We start from the raw sequence: 18,285 nt of genomic DNA, 5'->3' as shown, positions 1-18,285 counted from the left end.
CGCCACCTATTCGTTGTTCAACACTAAACATTCCACCCAGCCACTATCTCCATATCCAGGAAATCTCCATATCTAGGTAAAACTAAGCAAAGTAGCAGATAAGTAACATTACAATAATGTTAACTCTCCGGATATGTTAATATAAAATCTGTAACATGCTTAAACAACACATTAGAACCCATTCTTCAGTATAAACAACGTAAGATATTTTGTAGCGCATCTGGGTGTGCGGCTGTACTCGGATTTCTACGGTACTACTGAACTACGTCATCATAAGTGGAAGGACCCAACGTTGCCTGTAGTTGTGCCTGACGAGTTAGTGGGAGTTTTTCTTAGGTTTGATGTAGTTTAGTTGCTGAGTTTTTTATACTAGAAACATTATACTGATATTTTTGTTAGTTAAAAAAGGAAGCGCAAATCAAAGTTCACGTCGCCATTGATACAATTATAAAAGGTAAATGCTTTTGGATTTTTAACTATAGCTGCGAAAGCAAAGTAGATAAAAGATTCTCGTCTTCGGAAATTAATGCACTGTAGTGTTTTTCCTAAAATGAACTCCACACATGACCTATAATTGCATAGTTTTAATAAGGCTTATTGTTATTAAAATTTAAGGTTTTAAGCGATGCATATGAAAATGTAGTACTAACGTCGCAGTGATCCAGTACGTAGGACATGATACTTTGTTGAATTAATATTTATATATAATGCAATGATATGTATTAATTTGTACAGCAGAACTGATAACATTGAATAGTTGGCCTTGTTGGGGCTTTTTGTTTTGAAAGGTCTTTTTTGACATGCCTTCAATCTAGGCATTGAAATAATTTTAGAGTTCTGTACTCTTGCTATTTGGTGAGAAGCGGTCAATAAGCTTCATGTTTTTATTGGTCTGCAAGGGCTACGAGGAAGAACACATCAGTTAAAATGTTAACGGACTTTACTTATAGTTCTCAGTTTAAGTAAATTAAAAGGAATACGATACGCCATTATTTCCTTAACGACGTACTGTGGTGATGAACAACACACCTTCTCAAGTTTAAATCCGTGATTGTCTGCCTTTAGCTACTCCTTTACAAAGCTGGAGTCAAAAATTGTTCTGCCGTTTTGTTTCTCGATCTCCCTCGTACCCGTTGCCTACTGTGTTTATATACCTTATAGGAAATGTATCACAACAGCTCTCAGAAAAAGTACTGGACTTTCCAGAATGAAGAAACGATGGACAAGCTGAGATATCAATCCAATAAGAAATTCGTATCAAAGGTCACAGCGAGTGGAAAGGTAAAAATGCATTATGAATGACAAATGTGTATTAAATGAATCTGATTATATTGTTGAAATAAACTCACCAACACCTGTGGCAGCTCTTAATTTAGTATCTTTGTAGAGCATTGTATGGCACCATTAAGTCCCAGCTGTTTAAAGAGCTTGTAAGGAACAAACAGGTTAATTCAAAGTATTGTCTTTATTAACCGTAGCTTGTTCTATACTCCCACAGTCTATGGAACTAACGAAGGTAAAGAAGTTCCTACTGTTTTTGGTGTAAATGCGCTTCCACATTTTCTCTCTGCTTTGTGGTTCACCATTCATTCTGAAGAAATCTGCTAAGTTGAACTTGTCAATGTCTTTGAGGGTTTTCAATACTTGTCATTACAATGACTTGTAATTATCTTCGTCCAAGAGCAAAGTACTTTCCTCATGTTTGCTCTAGTTATGACCAGCTGCAGGTGGTCGCTGACATTGATCTTTATGTCCTCAGAGAAATGCCCCTCTCTCCACATGGTACAACTTGAGTCCTGTCGTGTCCCAAAGTCTCAGTACCATGAGTCCTACATTGGGTGTTTAAGACTCAATATGATACCACAATATGATGAAAATATAAAGAACGTGCCTGCTGTGCTCAGTAAAGCTTTTCTTTTTAATTAATTCATCTTAAAGACGTCAGTTAAGCCTGCACAAGATAGCCAATGTGTGCCTGTGTTCAGGTCAGAATAGATCCTCGCAGGTTGATTCAGTTTTCCTCTGCATAAGTGGAACAACCTGCAGAGCAAGCTGAAACTACAAACCACAACCGTGTAGGTTGTATGATTGAATGTTTTCTGCCCGATATTTGCACTTCTTAACACAGATTTGACCTGTCAGTAATCATTGAGTATTTTCTTTTTCTGCGATGCGATAAGCTTGTTTTTTAGGTTATTATGAATTAGAATTTGTTCTCAGCTGCATTAGCTGGTTAAATAAAGGCCTGTTGCTGTCTTGGGTGAAGATGAAGCTGCAGGTATCTGCAGAACAATGTCATTGTGGTTTGCTTGAAGAATGTACTTCATTGATGCTGAAGGCACAGCATGTGCGGATTTAGGTTCTATGTAATGGCAAATTGATTTGCATTACCCAGTGTCTTTCTAAATCTGTGTTCTGTTTTGTCTGTAGGCTGGAATACATGAATCCTTATTTCTGGATCCCAGGGAGGAAGATGTGATATTTAAGCATTATGAGAAGAGGCTTCTGGACTTCTGTGCATTTTTTAAGCCAGCAATGCCAAAATCTGTTGTGGTAATTCCTACATATTCCAAACTCCCATGTAATATACTGTAGTACTTCAGCTAAAAGTAGCCACAGTACAGGGCTGAATTATTGTATTGAAGTACAGCTGCAGTGAAGTTATTAAAAAAAAAACATATAGGGTTAGAATGTTATATTAAAATAGTGTTGCAGCAGATTTTGTTTATTACCTTTACAAAATGAATATTTAAGGTGTGATATAAATTAGCAATGCAGCAGGTGACTAAAGATTTTCATCTATAACATCTTAATAACAGTGTCTGTCGGGAAAGTTTTTTAATAAAACCATTTCTGTATATTAAGAGATGATGATTGCTTTTGTTTTTTGTACTTAGGGCACAGCAAGTATGTATTTCAGGAGATTTTACTTGAATAATTCAGTAATGGAGTACCATCCACGGATAATCATGTGAGTACTTTGGATTTGTCCTTCTATAGTATTGTTCAACAATTTGTAATAAGTAGATATCACATCAACTGTAAACTACATTGTTTCGTATATTTAAATTAGATATGAAAGTCTCAGGCTTAAAGATAATGCTGAAAAACTTTTTCACAAGAAAAAAAATAAAGAAAAATCATTAAGGGTAACTGCAATGCTGTTTTCATATTTCAGGGTTAGAAACGATCAGCACTGATGAGTGCATTTCAAAGCAGAATAAAGTCAAATGTGCACAGTAACTTGTAAAACTTCCAATTTACTTAATTAAGTAGACAACATGTCCAGGTCTGCACAGCGCCATGTCCTGCCATTCAGAACGAGGCAGCAAAACGCCCTGTGATGTGTGCGGCCCTGTGACATTGTTTACAAGCAGGCTTGTGAATGCATCTCTTTTAATCCAGTAGAAATATTTATTTCAATTTTGGGATGGTTTTGCCAACAAATACTACTTGTTAACTCGGCACGTTGGAACATATCTGCAGTGAAATATCAGCTGCACAACCTGTATTTATTCACTCGTACATCACATTGCATTAATCGTTACGGTGACTAGTGAGCAGGAAGGGCTGCATCTCGTCGCAATTCATGGGAACTCGAATGCGAGTTTGTGACTGCATGGTGACTTACAGTATTTTTCCAAAGTATTTTTCCCATTACCTGTAAAGCACTTTGAGTGGAGTGTCCAGAAAAGCGCTGTTTAAGTCAAGCGGAGTTTCAAGGGATTCGGATTTTGGATGTTGAGCTGTGAAAAAGAGAGGCAGGACTCTTCCACAGCAAAGAGAGTTCATATTTTGTGCTTAATTCAAAATTTGTAAATGTTTTCCGTAACATCAATGAATTTATTTTGTTACTGAGTTTTGATAACCGGTCCAAGAAATTGGGACTGCAGTTCCCTTTAATCTAGCTTGTTTGGTAGTTAGTTGCTAATTAATCGGATGATCTCACACAGCCGTTTCTTGAAAGAAGCTAGGATTTGGGCTTCACAACATGAATGGGTAGCATGTTCCATACTCACTTAATACTTTGAGTAAAGAATTGCCTCCCACCATTCCAACAACAGTAAAGGAAAAACACAGAGTATATTATATATAATATCCTTTTTTAACTTTGCTTGCAATTCATTGTAGTCCTTTTCTTTAACTGGATCCTGCTGTTTCTTAATTTAATAAAACACTTTTCTTTTCCTTGTATTTATCTTAATGGGTTTGTTAAATTATTTGTGATAGTGTTGTAACCTCATTTTGGGGCGTCATGCAGAATCTGTTTAAAATGTTCCCATCCTTTTTCTGCGGGTTTCATATCTGTCTGATCCCATTTTACTTCTCTTAAACTTTTGTTATTTCAAAGTCTGCTTTATAAAAAATTGTAAACTTTTACCGTGGATGCAATCGGTACAGTTTCATACAGTTCAAAGCACACCATATTATGATCTCGGGTCCCTGATGGTTCTCTCATCTCTGTTTTGCTGCACTCTTGGTTGTTTGAAAAGACCAGATCTGTACAGTAGGTGCTCCAACAAACGGGATAAGAAAGGAGCCATTATCCATGTCTATCATTTCAGTTCCTGCCACTGACATTCCTGTAAGTCTTTCCTGGTCTGCTGGGAAAGTGACTGTATATGTGTACATCTAGAGTGTCCTAATCTGTGCTTAAAATAAACATTTTGGACTTGGGTAACACAGGTTTTAGCTTAAAATAGTGGGAAAGATGATAAGGTCTCAACACCATTCTTTATTCCTATGTGTGCAGTGCGTGTCTCAGTGATCTTTTGCATTTTGTACGCCCAGGCTAACCTGTGTGTACCTGGCTTGCAAAGTGGATGAGTTCAACGTCTCAAGTTCCCAGTTCGTTGGCAATCTCCGGGAAAACGCTGCAGGCCAGGAGAAGGCACTGGAACAGATCCTGGAATATGAGCTGCTGCTCATTCGGCAGCTGAATTTTCATCTTGTTGTCCACAATCCTTACAGACCCTTGGAAGGTTTTCTGATTGATATAAAGGTAAGGCAAAAACCTAACGAAATTATATCAATCATATTGATATTGTTCAGCAAATTGTATTAATTGTGTTAAATTGTATTAATTCTATTGTATTCACTTAAGCAATAATCAACACTTTTAACAGTGGGTTAGAGGACAAATTCATAATTCTTTTCAGCCACACTTTCAGCCCTTACCCCATGGGGGAGTAAACGCAGATGTGAATTCAGAACAAATTGGATCCATACACAAGCTTTACCCAGAGGTACACAATGTACAGTGTGTCGGTCAAAGGAAAACAACCTGCCTGCACCAGCTACCTAAACCTTTAATCAAAATGCCTCTTGGAGCAAGGAAAGCAAGTCTGCATACAACCTGTAATTAATGATGCTTAAAACATTCCCCATGCGTGCAGGGCAGGTGGTTTGAAGGGTGTAATGTTTTGTCGTTTTGGTTTTTCCAGACAAGATACCCAGCCATAGAAAACCCAGAAGTTTTCAGGAAGGCAGCCGATGACTTTCTGAACCGAGCCACTTTGACAGACGCTGGCCTGCTGTTTCCTCCATCACAGATGGCCCTGACAGCTGTTATGAATAGCGCTTCCCGGGCTGACCTGAATATGGAGAGGTTGTTCCATTAGTCTGAGCTCTGACTATTGGCCGAGGGCACTGCACGTCATGCAGTTACTTACTTTATGAGTGGTCGCTGACAAGGCCTGTTGCCTGGGGTCAAACAGAAACGGCGCTAAGTTTCTTTCTAAAATCTTTTAAAATAATTTTTAAAAAGTTACAGGCATGTGGGATATAGGTTTTACAGCTGCGGTTGTCTAGCACTTAGTGGGAAAATCTGTGGGAGATTTTTTACGTCATGAAGAGTAGCATTTTCTTCTTCCTCTCCCTAATTTTTATGATCTCACTTCAACTCCAGTTGGAATCAGAAATGGGCAGGATAAACAAGTTCCTGGTAACAAATTTAGTAGCGTTTGAATTTATATTTTTAGATGTATTTAAAATACGGAAGTGTTCAGTTTTAGCCTCTCTCTCACAGGTAGGTAAGCTCTCTTCTATACAGCTGTGCTCCTGGAGTCACATGAGTCTTCAGCTTCACCTCAGATTCGCATTTTCTTCATAGACACTGGGCACAGCAGCAAATTTAAAAACAGCAGAACACAAAACAACTCAAGGGATAAATGGGAAAATGTGATACATGCAGTTGTGGCATGTCTCTGCTAAGTGAAGTTAAATGTAAGTGCTGATGCTGAAGTTCTGTGTGAGTGTAGGCAGGCTGTAAAAACAGAAAATCAGCTGGGGTCAATTTAAAGGGCGGCATCTGTAAATTCTCTGTGGCAAGACACATTCTGAAAGAAATTTTCGTTTCAGCCACGTTTTCTGTGAAATTGGACAAACCATTGTAATGTAAGGAGTCACAGTGCAGTTCAGTGAAGATTTGACAGAGGTTTATCTCGTCACACAGAGAGCTCCCGGAGATCAGACTGGCAGAGGGATTTTCTCCCTATGAGACCTTCATATGATTGTCCACAAACATCCTTTTAGATTAAATAAAAATCCTCTCTCTGTAGCCTACATGGTATTGGAGAAGCACATGTTTTAGTATCAATAGATCTACAGTTAACCTCTGATCCTTCCTGCAGACTTCCCTATATATGAGACAACAGTCTGCTTGTTCAGCCTGGCTGTCAGCTTCTCAGTGGCAACAACAGGTGTCTGTACAGCATCTCTTTCACACAAGAAAATCCTGCACATGGAGCAAATCTTACAAGTAGAGACATCCGCTAGAAATTATCCAGTCAGATAGTTACTGTACTTTGTGGTATAGTGTGTGGCAAGAGTTGGTATGACAGAGGCCTTTGACATTCATGCCATGCTCATGAAATGTTCATTCATACAATTTAATCTTGCAGGAAATGTCGATGGGTATGATTTAATACTTCTGCAGGTATAGATCATTCATATTTAACCCTTCTCATTTCAGTTATCTTTCTGAATGTATGGGATTAAAGGATGACAAGGAAAAACGTTTGCAGCTGATAGATTCAATGAGACGTAAGTAAGCCTAAAGAGTAATAACGCAAGAATTATGATAGGTCATAAACCCTAGGATTTAAAGGAACTTTATCGTCTTTTCCCTCTTATGTTTGTTTTTTTATGGTATTGTTAAATGTAAGATACAACTCTGATATCTGTCTTTGTCTCTACCAGATATCTGGCAGAGATCTGTTGTTCTTTGGCAGCCCATCACCTTATTTTTTAGTTTCGCGTGAAAAGACTGCTGGAATATACAGGGTTTCCTCTGTGGAAATTAAACTCATTGTGGTTTCTCAGTGATTTCAAAACATTTAGCTCCTATGTCACTTTTACCACTAGAGGGCAACATTTAATCCAGTCAAGACTTTGACTTTCACATTAAGAGGTTTTAAATATTATTATTATTATTATTATTATTATTATTATTATTAACAACATCACTTTATTAACCCTTTACAATTTCTTGCATTAGGAATTATCTTTTCACATATCCCAGCTTGCTCTCCATGAGACACACAGACAGGGAGAGAGCCTGGGTCAGAGCGCAGGGTCAGACATTGTACAGCGCCCCTGGAGCAGTTGGGGTTAAGGGCCTTGCTCAGAGCCCAACGGAGTAGGATCCCTTTGCCAGCCGTGGGATTTGAACCGGCAACCTTCCAGCCACAGGCGCAGATTCTGAGCCACAGAGCCACCGCTCTGCCCTATTAAAAGTTAAAACGTTTACTAAAAAACTATTAAAAGTGATAGTTGTTGAAATAAGGCATAATCTCCTTAAGCATGGACAGTTCAGCCCCCATCAGTAAAATTGGAACTATATTATGGAAGTTTAACTCTGTGTCATATCAATTTTGTTAAAATAGCCTTATAAATGGAAATTCTATTGATATTTAAATCTTCAGCTACAGCTTTTTTCAATTTATGTTCTGTGTAATTAATGTGGTTTGATTTTTTTTTTTTACTTTTTTTTTTACTTATATCAAATAACCCAGCCCCCCTTGTGACAAACCTGTTTGTGATAAATGAATAGTCAGGCTTTGTTGACAACTTAGAATCTTTAAATTTGCAAGTTGTTTTTCTCTGTTGAAAGGTATTAAAAACCTGGTAAAGAAATATGAACCCCCCAAAACAGAAGAGGTCAACGTTCTTAAGCAGAAGCTAGAGAAGATCCATGCTGAATTTGTAATGAGCACAAACGCGTAAGTATATTGATTTATGTGTTTCTTCTTTTTCTGGTCATGAGGGGGCATATCTCAGTAGCTGATATGTAGGCCTGTGTTCCTTTTACACACATGCAAAGTGATTTGACACATCTCAGATTTACTCAAACCCCTGTTGCAATTTGAAACCTGATAGATCTACATATTGGATAATGTGTCCTGTTGAAAACAAATCAAGATGTTTTCTCAATATCTTTGCACAGAGCAAAGTCATTTTTCATAGTGTTTTATGAAGGCTTATTTGCACCACAGTCATTAGTATTGCGTAACGTTCTGACGATGGCTCTGATCATATTGACAAGATGCCTGCTGTAGTGTGCTGTGAATTTCTGATATTTCTACAGGAGGATTTGTCACCATTCCTCCAGACAACTGTTCTGGTTACAAGTGTGATTCAGATACACTTGTGTCCTGTCGATTTGCAGTTTGCCCTTGGATGTGGCTTCTTGCAAAAGGTGTTAAAATGAAGTTGCTGTCATTCCATTCAAAGAAACCAGAAACCGGTTGCAGAACAATAAGCATCTGTTGCTTTTTTGATTCTCAGAAAAAAAAGAAAAGGATATGAAGAGGATGGCCATGTGGCAAAAGAAAAACATGTTGAAGAGGTAAGTGCTGAATTACTTAAACAGCACCCAAATTGCTGTTACTGCGTACACCGCAGTTACCTGCTCCTTCATAAATATCTAGAGCACGTGCCCTTTTATCGATATTTAAAAAAATATTAAAAGACAATGTTGGTTGCTGCATTTTGTAAAAGCAGATGTCTGAAAACCCTGATTTCCCCATTAAGCAAGATTTCCTTATTGCTTAATGAGCTGTGGTGACTGCGGTCTGTAAACCACAGTGCTGTGTACATGAATTTTAAAATCCTTGCAGTTCTGTTCCCAAATGTTCTCAATAAAACATGTGACAATAGTCTTTTGTAGATTCAATCTGTATCAGGTAGCAATGAGTGTTGTGTGCAGTATATGACACACATCGCAATATCGAGGGTATTATTTCACACACTGGTCTCCCAGCCAGTGAAGGTTTTTTTGCCACAGTGCAGGCTATGCTCTGTGATCCAGATGCCTGGGTGTGTATAGGCAGTGAGGACTCTGTCTTGACTCCTCACAAACAAACTGCAGGCTTGCCGTGTTTGCAGGAGAGGTGAGGGACACACCCGTCCTCCAGGTGGTGCTGAACCGCTGGTACAGGGCTCGGGTGCCTGTGATGTGTTAAAAGACCAGTGGCTTGAATGTGAGTGGTTTGGAGGAGCCTGCCTACAGGTCTTCACGCTCTCGAGTAGGCGGTACAAATAATGATTCCAAAATCAGTCATTTGGAAATTCATAAATCCGGAAAGATTTGAAGCGAACGCAGGGGGAATGCGAACGTGGACCAATTTAAAAAGTTATTTCTAGGCATCTGCTTGGCTCAGAAGACAGCTTTGTTCTCCATTTCAAAATATTTTTTTTTTAAAAGGCTCGTAGTGTTAACCACTTCATAGATGTGTTGTATAATGTTAGAAAATTCATGGACGATTGAAAAATATTTCCCATTGGCTCGTATTGATGTGTGTAGCACTGTCTTTATCATATAAATCCGCTTTTGAATTTGTGTTTCTAGATAGATTACTATCTATTTGATTTTTCATTGAAATTAGCTTGTCTTTTGGGTTATTCCAAAACGGGAAAGCCAAAATAAGCAGCACAATTCCAGAATCTTGCATTACATCTATGCAGTATTGGCTATCGTCCATCCAGTGGAGGGTTATATGTTCAGACCACTCTTGAATGTGGGACTTAGTTTCTCTAGTGTCCAGAATATTGGTGGTGTTACTGAGACAGTGCAGTATCCCTAGAGAATGATCCTTTTTCAGCTCAACGTTATGATAGAGTAATGCCTTCTTATCCAATAAGGTTGGACACTGTTCTGAAGCATGCTAATTGTGCAGTACTCCAGCACTAATTGAATGTTTGATTGTTGATAATTACTACAGTATTTTGTCTTCTGTGTTTTTGTAAATTAACCTACAAATAATACAATCTGTCTGTTGTTTCCAGGAGGAGTGGACAGATGAGGAATTTATGGATTCTCTTTAAGAGATGGGTCTCCTTTTAAACATTTTCCTTCCAGGTATATATGGACTGGAGAGTTCAACATCTTGAGGACTTGACATTAATGTACAGTGGTAAATAACCTGCATCTGTGGGAATAAGAAATGCTTTTGTAAAGCACTGGCAGAAGTAGTCACCAAAACGGCAGTTTTATTTTTGGTGTTTAAAATTTTACTTCTGCCGAGAAAGGATGTAACTTTTTTCATGTTTTTTTCAATATTATTAATAAATTTTTATACATTTTTCTTTACAGTCCTGGAAGACCTGTATGAGTTCTTTAGTGGTGCTTACTTGAAGCACACTTGTTTATAGCTTTTCTTTTTGCAGTGCTATAAGACAATAGACAGTAACACAATAACATAACAGTGTAATCAAAACTGTGCAAATACGCAAACAGAGAAAAGAATACAAAAACAGTGCAAAAGTAATTCGGGGAACAGTGCAAAAATAATACGGTGATTAATAAATATTACAACTAGTACAGTTTAAAGTACAATTTCGGCTTACATTCGTTTGTTGTGTGTAGAGGTGTAGGACTACAGTCATTGTGGGTACAGGAAGACGTGAGGAAAGATCATAGTATGATGGGAGGGAGTGGGGGTGTCACCAGCTTGACGGCTCCGGGGAAGAAGATATTTTGGAGTCTAGTTGTATTCAACTGGAGCGTCCGGAACCTTCTACTAGATGGTAGGGGGACAAGCAAGTTATGACTGGGGTGAGTGGGGTCAGACATCATTGTGGTGGCTTTTTTCAGACTTCTGGTGTTGTAGATTTCCTGGATGGATGGTAAGGCACTGCCGATGATGTGTTGGGCAGTTTTGAGCACCCGCTGCAGTGCCTTATGGTCGGATGCGGTGCAGTTGCTGTACCAGACTGTGATGCAGCTGGTCAGTATACTCTCCACCGTACATCTGTAGAAGTTGGTGAGGATCTGTGGATGCAGGTGTATTTTCTCCAGCCTTCTCAGGAAGTACAACCGCTGTTGTGCCTTCTTGATGAGACTGGAGGTGTTGAGTGCCCCTGTGATGTCCTTAGAGATGTGAACACCTAGGAATTTTAAATTAGTCACCATCTCCACCGCAGACCCTTCAATGTAGATGGGGGAGTGGACTTTTCCTGTCCCCTGAAGTCAACAATCAGCTCTTTTGTTCAAGAGCTGGTTTCAGTTTGGTTTCAATAACTTTTCTCTGCATACTAAGGAAATATTAATACATTCACAAGTATCTTTGTTATATGACATGAGTTAATCAGTTTTAGCTGCCAAGAACAACCTTGGAACCTTTTGAGAAGAAGATAATACACAAGTAATCTGTACACAGTTTCTCTGTTTCAACTGTGTATGGCACAATATTCAGGAAAAAGCAAAATATTCATATTCTTAAAGCATATACAGTACACTAAGCAGCAAGGATACATATAACTTGCCCAAAAAGAAAAAGACTACAGGAAACAAGTACATGGATCACAGCTGCTAAGAGTCTGAAAAAATAGATCACCAGTCTAGCACAGCAGTAACAGCATGATGAAAATATTCTGCATTATTTTAATACTTTGATTACTCTTGGGTCTTTCTGACTTCTACTATATTCATCACAAATCTCTAACAATATCTGGTAGTGATGCCATTGCATTCCTCTTTGCTGATGAGTGATGTGTATTGATTGGCAATTGAAACTTACTGGAAATGTTCCTCTCCATGGTGCTGTCAGGAAGGACATTGTTGCTGTGGCAGACGTGTTTGTACCTGTTCTGCATTGTGCATGCAGTTTGATACTGTCATGTTCTTGCGTCTTGGAAAGGCTTTACTTCAGCTGCACAGTGATGTTAATTAATATTATCTAATTGTATTGTTTCAGCAAGCACTAACACTTCAGTACAAGAGCCATGCTTTGCAGTTGCCTTGTAAGGCAGAACAGTTTTAATCTTTTTACAGAGTTGTGAACCATATCCTGCAACTGCTACAAGCAGGCTTCCTATTTTCAAATGGCTTCTGCTTTATCACTTGCCAGAGTACCTCCAACCTGCTTTAGAAGTTCATATGCATCAGAAGTCCTTTGCACAGTGAGAGGATAATAGGAAGGGCTGTCGCTGACCCTGCAGAAAAGATATTCCACATCTTCCAGTAATGGCCGACACTGTCCAGCTTAAATCTGAATTGCATTTTATATGGCTTTGAACAGCTCTCAGTTGGGTTCTCAAAAACGTAATGCATCAGTGACCTTAGATGGCCCATATCACTCATTGTGTAGTGAATTCCCACTTAACATGATCAACAGGCCAACTGCTAGCATGTTTTACAGCTATGACAACAGCAGTTGTCTACTACTGTGTACTACTTCTACGTAACCACTCGCCATAGCACATTAACTTTATATCCTGCTTGGAGCAGAGTTTATTCTCAAAACTGTCTGAGTTTTTTAAAAAAAGCCAAACTTTTACACATTATTCAAAGTGGGTGCACTCAGTGTTTTTATAGATGTTTAATAGACCAAGAAAGGAACGGTCTCAGGCAAGCCTTTAGGTAATTCAATTAGGAGTCAGATACCGTTCAACCACAAAGGTTTTCATCAGAGGCAAAACGTACTGGGAAAAAGACTAAGTGTTACAGCACAGTTTTTCTCTGGGAAGCGGGCTGGCTAGGCACTGTCTCAGGGCTTTTTCCTCAGGGCTTTCTCTTTTCCTCTGTTTACCTTTCCCAACTTTACATCTCTGCATTGGTTTCTCTCTCCCTTCTTTTCAGGCATGTGTATTTAACATTCATTGGTGATTTTAAGTACCCCTGGTGGTTTCCTTACCAGCCTCATGAAAATACCAAGATTGTCTTGGTTAGTCAGATGACCTGCCTAGCCCTCCCATTTCTTTTCCTCATTTATTGTCACAAAGACCTTTAACAAAATTCAGAAAATCTTCACCATGTGGAAACAGCTGAAGTCAGTATCAATTCCACATAATGGAGCTACCATCTTCCATAAACATTAAAATACATCCCTAAATCATTAGCCCAAACCCAAAGAGGTGCAAGAAAAACATTGTTGATATGGGTAGCTTTTCAAAACGATATGTAGGGGGATTTATAAAGATATCAACTTTGCTTTGACTCTCAGAAAGATACTCTTAGGTTATCTGTTTATGTATAGTAAATGTAAATGCAATGTAAAGAGATGCACTTTGTTACAAGGGAAAGAGATTAATTTGTCCTGTTGGTCTGATCTTCACAGCAACACTGATTAATCTTTGAATCAATTAATCTTTTCACAAGTCCTTGGACAGGATAGTATTTAAGAAGTGCTGAGAGAAAGCATATTGGAGAATTACTAAATGTATCTCCTTGTACCACTGTTAATTGCTGTATGCAATTAATCTACTGCTGTTTATGTGCTGCATTCCTGCAATTATTAAATTCCTTCTGCTTGTTCATTCCATCTTTGACTTATTTCCTTGCAACTGTGTACATACACAGGGAGAGACTTGATTCTGAATTCATCCATGAAATCCTTGTACACCTTCAAAGTATAAGTCACGTAAGCTACCATAACAAAATTACACAATACGAATTCAGTTAGAGCCACCCTACTAAAAACATACCAGCTCAAGGTCAACACCCAGCACTGCATGTACTGTACATCCGACCCACTGAGTAAAACAGTCGGTTCCAGTACATGAGGAAAAAGGCAGAGAATTTACCAACACCCCCAATCTTAAATACCTTGACAAATTATTCATATATAATTGATCATATTTATATAGATATCAACTCCAATCCATTATCTGAATGCAATTAATCTGTTGGGTGACCTCGGGTGTTTCCCGTAGGTTAAGATCAGCAGAACATTTTTAAAGGTTATATTCACATTTTTCACTGGATCTGATTAAGAATATCATCAAAATGTCACCCACATGGGGCATCTTGAGTGTGCACGTATTCTTCATTCTTTCAGTATTAAGAAAAACCGACTCAGTGACTACTTTACAAAAGAGTTTAATAAGTGCATGCATTTCTGATACAATCTGTACTATCCAAAAATCTTAATGCTGTAAACATTTTACGTACAAAGTCTTTTTTTATGTTTTTTGATTATGTGTTGTCTGGTATTTAGGAACTTCAAGGAAGACTGAACCAAACAATCAAAAACAAAATTAGTACAATTTCAAAAAAGAAGCATATTCAACGTAATTCTTTATACTCATGATTCCAGCAAGAGAATTTATTTTCAGATATAAAAAAAAACATCACAGCTAGAAACCTTTCCTATCTAAACCATAAAGTTTTAACAAACTACACAATCCAATTAGACAGGAATGATCTGGTTTCAGCGCTTTTGTATATAATGTATTAACGATAGAAATCGGTCACAAATTACAGTATAAAAAAGTATTTTAGCCTGTAATCCAGTTATAAGAAAATGGTCACTGTTGTTTCTTCATGTCAGTTGACATTCTTCAAGTCCAGCAGACATAGGGATACACTTTGGCAAACTTGTGTTAAGAAACGCTCAAGTCTTCTTAGTTTCAAACAACTCTTTTCCTCCTTTTCAAGGGAGAATTATGTACCCGCCAAGGGACTTCGATGAAAAGTGAGAAAATTGCAAGGAAAAACTTCCCATGCATACAGTTTAAAAGTCACTGGTGCAGTCAGCCAGGTTGCGTCTGGGTTGGTTGCATAGTTCACATGGCACTGGAAGTATGGCAGAGGTGCACTACAGGAAGAGCTGGGTGGAGGTGGAGCATGCTGGGTCCCATGTCTAACTCCCTGGAAAGGCTACTACCTGTTACTATTGGACATCGAATACTGCTTCTGCTTCTGAAGAAGGAGTTCTGCGATTGCCAAGAGCTTTTTCAGGACATGCTGAAAAACAAGTATGAATTGAGAAATGTCACCTTTTCACCTGCAAATATTCAATGCTGCACTCAACTTTCTAAGTTTCATTTTAAATTGATGCATTTAATTGTCAGTTATCCTTAATATACTTAAGCAATCTGTTTTTGGTGTTTTTCATTTGATATATTGTACCTTTACAGTACCTTTTGGAAGACTGGAATTCCCAGTTAATAACAATAAAACTGGGTGCTAATTATGAAACAAGTGGAAATTAACTTCTGAGCCATTGAGTTTTGAACAGTCTTACAAGCAGTTTAAAACTCACCCTGATCACTAATCCCAGAGCCGTTTTAACTTCAAACTTGCTCTTTACTAACTGCTCCATGTAGGTTGTTTTGCATATATTGTTGTCAGCCATGTGACAAGACACCCCAGCAATATTCAGAATTGAAATCTTGAATAGTTAAAATATCACTAATGTGTCAGACTTACAGTGTCAATACGGGACTTTGCACGGCTATGTTTCCCTATCCCTAATTTTCCATAAGCTCTTAAATTCCTCCATCACGTCATGTTGGAGAAAGCCCCCGTGCATTGGTGAACATCTTACTGTTATATTGCACTTATCATTCATATTAATCTGCTGATCACAAATGCAAACTGCTCGACTGAAGCAAAAATAAGTTTTGACTTTGCTGTCCCAATACTTTTGGAGGGCACTGTATATTATAAAGATGAGATGCTGAACTCCGCTCCAATTCATAGCCTTCCAAGATACTTTGGGCAAGAAAAAGAACTGTTTTGAGGTAGACCCAGAAAAAACAGTCCAATGCATGAAGACCTGGCTGTCAGAAAAATAACCTTTTTGAGATTTTAACATCTCCGTAGAAGGTATTGTACCTTTCCTGATATTTACTTTAAAGTGACACAGGGTCATTACAATGTCCTTACGATTCAGAGGGTCTTACCTGTTGTGCACCACGCTCATTGCTAAGGGTGCGAAGCTCATCTGAATGAGTCACGCAGATCTCATGCAAGGCAGCCAGATCCCGAGACATGTCAGTTCTAAAGTGCTCTGTAGTGTCTGGAAGATCAGGAACATTCTGCAAAGCAAGATCATTCAGTTTTATTAAGTCTTCCTGATCAATTCAATGTCTGTTGTTAATCTCTTATGACACATTTATGATAAACCATGTCATGACTTACAAAAAAAAACACATAATCAGATCTCCTTTTACTACGTAAGTGCAAGAAACAAATTAGTCTAGCTTTATAGTACTTGCAAACTGAAATCAACCTTGTAAAACTTAAATTTGTTTCCGTCTTAGATCAGTTTTTTTAAGAGTTTGGGAGAATGTCTGCAACTCTTATCAAATGTTGGCATCTGAAGAGTAAAAATAAAAACAACAACCAGAAATCCTCTGAAACACTACTAACCCCAAGTTCATCCAAGAACATAATCATTCGATGCTTGTTGTGCTTAATGAATGGATTCACTCCTTCCATGTAAGGCTCCTGAAAAAACAAGCATTTCATATTCAAAATACCCCAGTGTTTAGAAAATGCAACACTATTTGAATACATATATATGCAATAACAATCTGGCAACCAGCGCATGAAAACACCATCTGTAGCAATGTAACCCTTTACCTTGGCACCAAACTCCACCAGGTTTGCCAGGTTCTGCACAGACTTGGCGATGAGAGTGAGAGTTCTGCCTGCCGTGGAGGAAGGAGGATCTGCAAAAACAGAAACAGCAAGTCAGGACGCCTGCCTTGAGCTTTTAATTTGTGGGTTTATCAACCATCAATGGAGCACTATGAAAGTGATGAAAAACTGACATTTTCATTATACTGACGTATATGAATTTCATTGCTAAGCTCTTCAAAAAGCCAGGAAAAAAAACGTGTATAAAATCAATAATCTCTATAGAGTTTGGGGTGGGGGCTGCAGTAAAGGGAAAACGGAAAGACCAAACACAGCTGGGTGATTCCTGAATGACTCGAGCCGGTAAGCATCAATCAAGCCTTTCATTTGAGCCTGCCTTCCAAACTCGGAGCTGCCAGGGGGCGCGGTCTGATCTCTGAAAACAAGCATGGCTCCAAATGCGAGGAAGCCCTTCAGCCCGTTTGGTAGTTAGCAGCTAATTGATCCAAGGATCTTAAACAGCCGAGTATTGGCTTTAATGATGTGGCTGGGTAGCTTGTTCCACACTCCCACAACACTGATAGGTTCCGCCACGATTTGAACTCGGATCACTACAATCTGAGTCCAGAGTTAACATGTCAGTGGAACCTATTTAATGAAAAGATCACCTTTGATGCCTAATCATGCTGTAAAATTGTTGCACAGGTGAGAATGTCAACTTCATACACACAACCTTATTTCTTAGTCTTAATTCTTCCTTTGCTTTTATATGAGACAGGCCCACATAGCATTAATGCAGAACTATGTAAGAAAATGACATTTCATTGTAATTCAAAATGCAAGACTGGCATTATTTGAAACTTGGGCAAATGTCCGGTGTACAATTTAGTCAGAAAACAAAGATTTTTTAATACATTCTATTTAGTCATCTTATAACTGTACTGTGATATTAAAACGTCAATTAACATACCTGTAATGATATTAAACATCCTTGGGTTAAGGATTGCAGGACAAATCAGCCGCAGGAAGACAAACCCACTTTAAAATACAGAGAGAAACCAGAAATGTCAACAATGCATTAACACACTACTGTGGTATTATTACTTTTCATAGTAATGAGGTAATATAACAAGCTAAAGCATTTTAGTAGAAACAATAGCAATTTTCCACAAAAAATATCCCCCCCCCAGTTATACCCTATTCTGTGCATCTTAACACTATAATGTTTTACTTGGAAAGGACAAGTATAATTCAAAAGAAAGCAGCAGTAAATTCATGAAGTCGTTTTTATGAATAAGCTTCTCAAGTACACAATCAGAAAAATATTGCTTACCTTACAACTCTGGTCCTCATTGTTGTATTTTTTGGCCATTTCTGTTGCACAGATTTTTGTAAACATCCGTAAATGAATCTTAAGGTCCTACAAAAAAACAAAAAATGCCATTATTCTTATAGAAACTGTATCCACACGTCTAATT

The 18,285-nt window shown here is 38.2% G+C and overlaps 2 protein-coding genes across 3 annotated transcripts in view; one reads left to right on the top strand and one right to left on the bottom strand.

Annotated features, from left to right (window-relative positions):
* The first annotated feature begins 281 nt into the window (after window positions 1-281).
* ccnh (cyclin H) lies at window positions 282-13,755 on the top strand. 2 transcript variants are annotated; one of them, XM_088630647.1, is made up of 11 exons: window positions 282-454; window positions 1,162-1,281; window positions 2,431-2,553; window positions 2,898-2,971; window positions 4,792-5,002; window positions 5,445-5,608; window positions 6,974-7,044; window positions 8,114-8,222; window positions 8,788-8,848; window positions 10,288-10,360; window positions 12,351-13,755. In XM_088630647.1, the coding sequence occupies exons 2-10, from the start codon at window positions 1,165-1,167 to the stop codon at window positions 10,324-10,326; spliced, it is 969 nt and encodes a 322-aa protein (XP_088486773.1). In that variant the 5' UTR covers window positions 282-454; window positions 1,162-1,164; the 3' UTR covers window positions 10,327-10,360; window positions 12,351-13,755. The 2 variants fall into 2 exon arrangements, with proteins under 2 accessions (XP_088486773.1, XP_088486772.1); XM_088630646.1 differs by lacking the exon at window positions 12,351-13,755 and having other exon boundaries at window positions 283-454; window positions 10,288-10,593.
* Window positions 13,756-14,304: 549 nt separating this feature from the next.
* Window positions 14,305-18,285, bottom strand: part of LOC148673799 (ras GTPase-activating protein 1-like) — a 49,973-nt gene continuing 45,992 nt past the window's right edge. Inside the window, exons 20-25 of the mRNA XM_088630645.1 lie at window positions 18,141-18,227; window positions 17,778-17,845; window positions 16,811-16,899; window positions 16,598-16,675; window positions 16,129-16,263; window positions 14,305-15,187 (exon numbers count right to left, since the gene is read on the bottom strand). Coding sequence (XP_088486771.1) covers window positions 15,104-15,187; window positions 16,129-16,263; window positions 16,598-16,675; window positions 16,811-16,899; window positions 17,778-17,845; window positions 18,141-18,227 — 541 coding nt within the window. The 3' untranslated portion in view covers window positions 14,305-15,103. The remainder of the gene's footprint in view (window positions 15,188-16,128; window positions 16,264-16,597; window positions 16,676-16,810; window positions 16,900-17,777; window positions 17,846-18,140; window positions 18,228-18,285) is intronic.

This window comes from Lepisosteus platostomus, chromosome 4 (genome assembly GCF_059453375.1).
Source record: "Lepisosteus platostomus isolate fLepPlt1 chromosome 4, fLepPlt1.hap1, whole genome shotgun sequence".
Classification (NCBI taxonomy): Eukaryota; Metazoa; Chordata; class Actinopteri; order Semionotiformes; family Lepisosteidae; genus Lepisosteus; species Lepisosteus platostomus.
The sequence above is the reverse complement of the archived record's forward strand: the minus strand, read 5'-3'. Positions and strand labels throughout refer to the sequence as shown.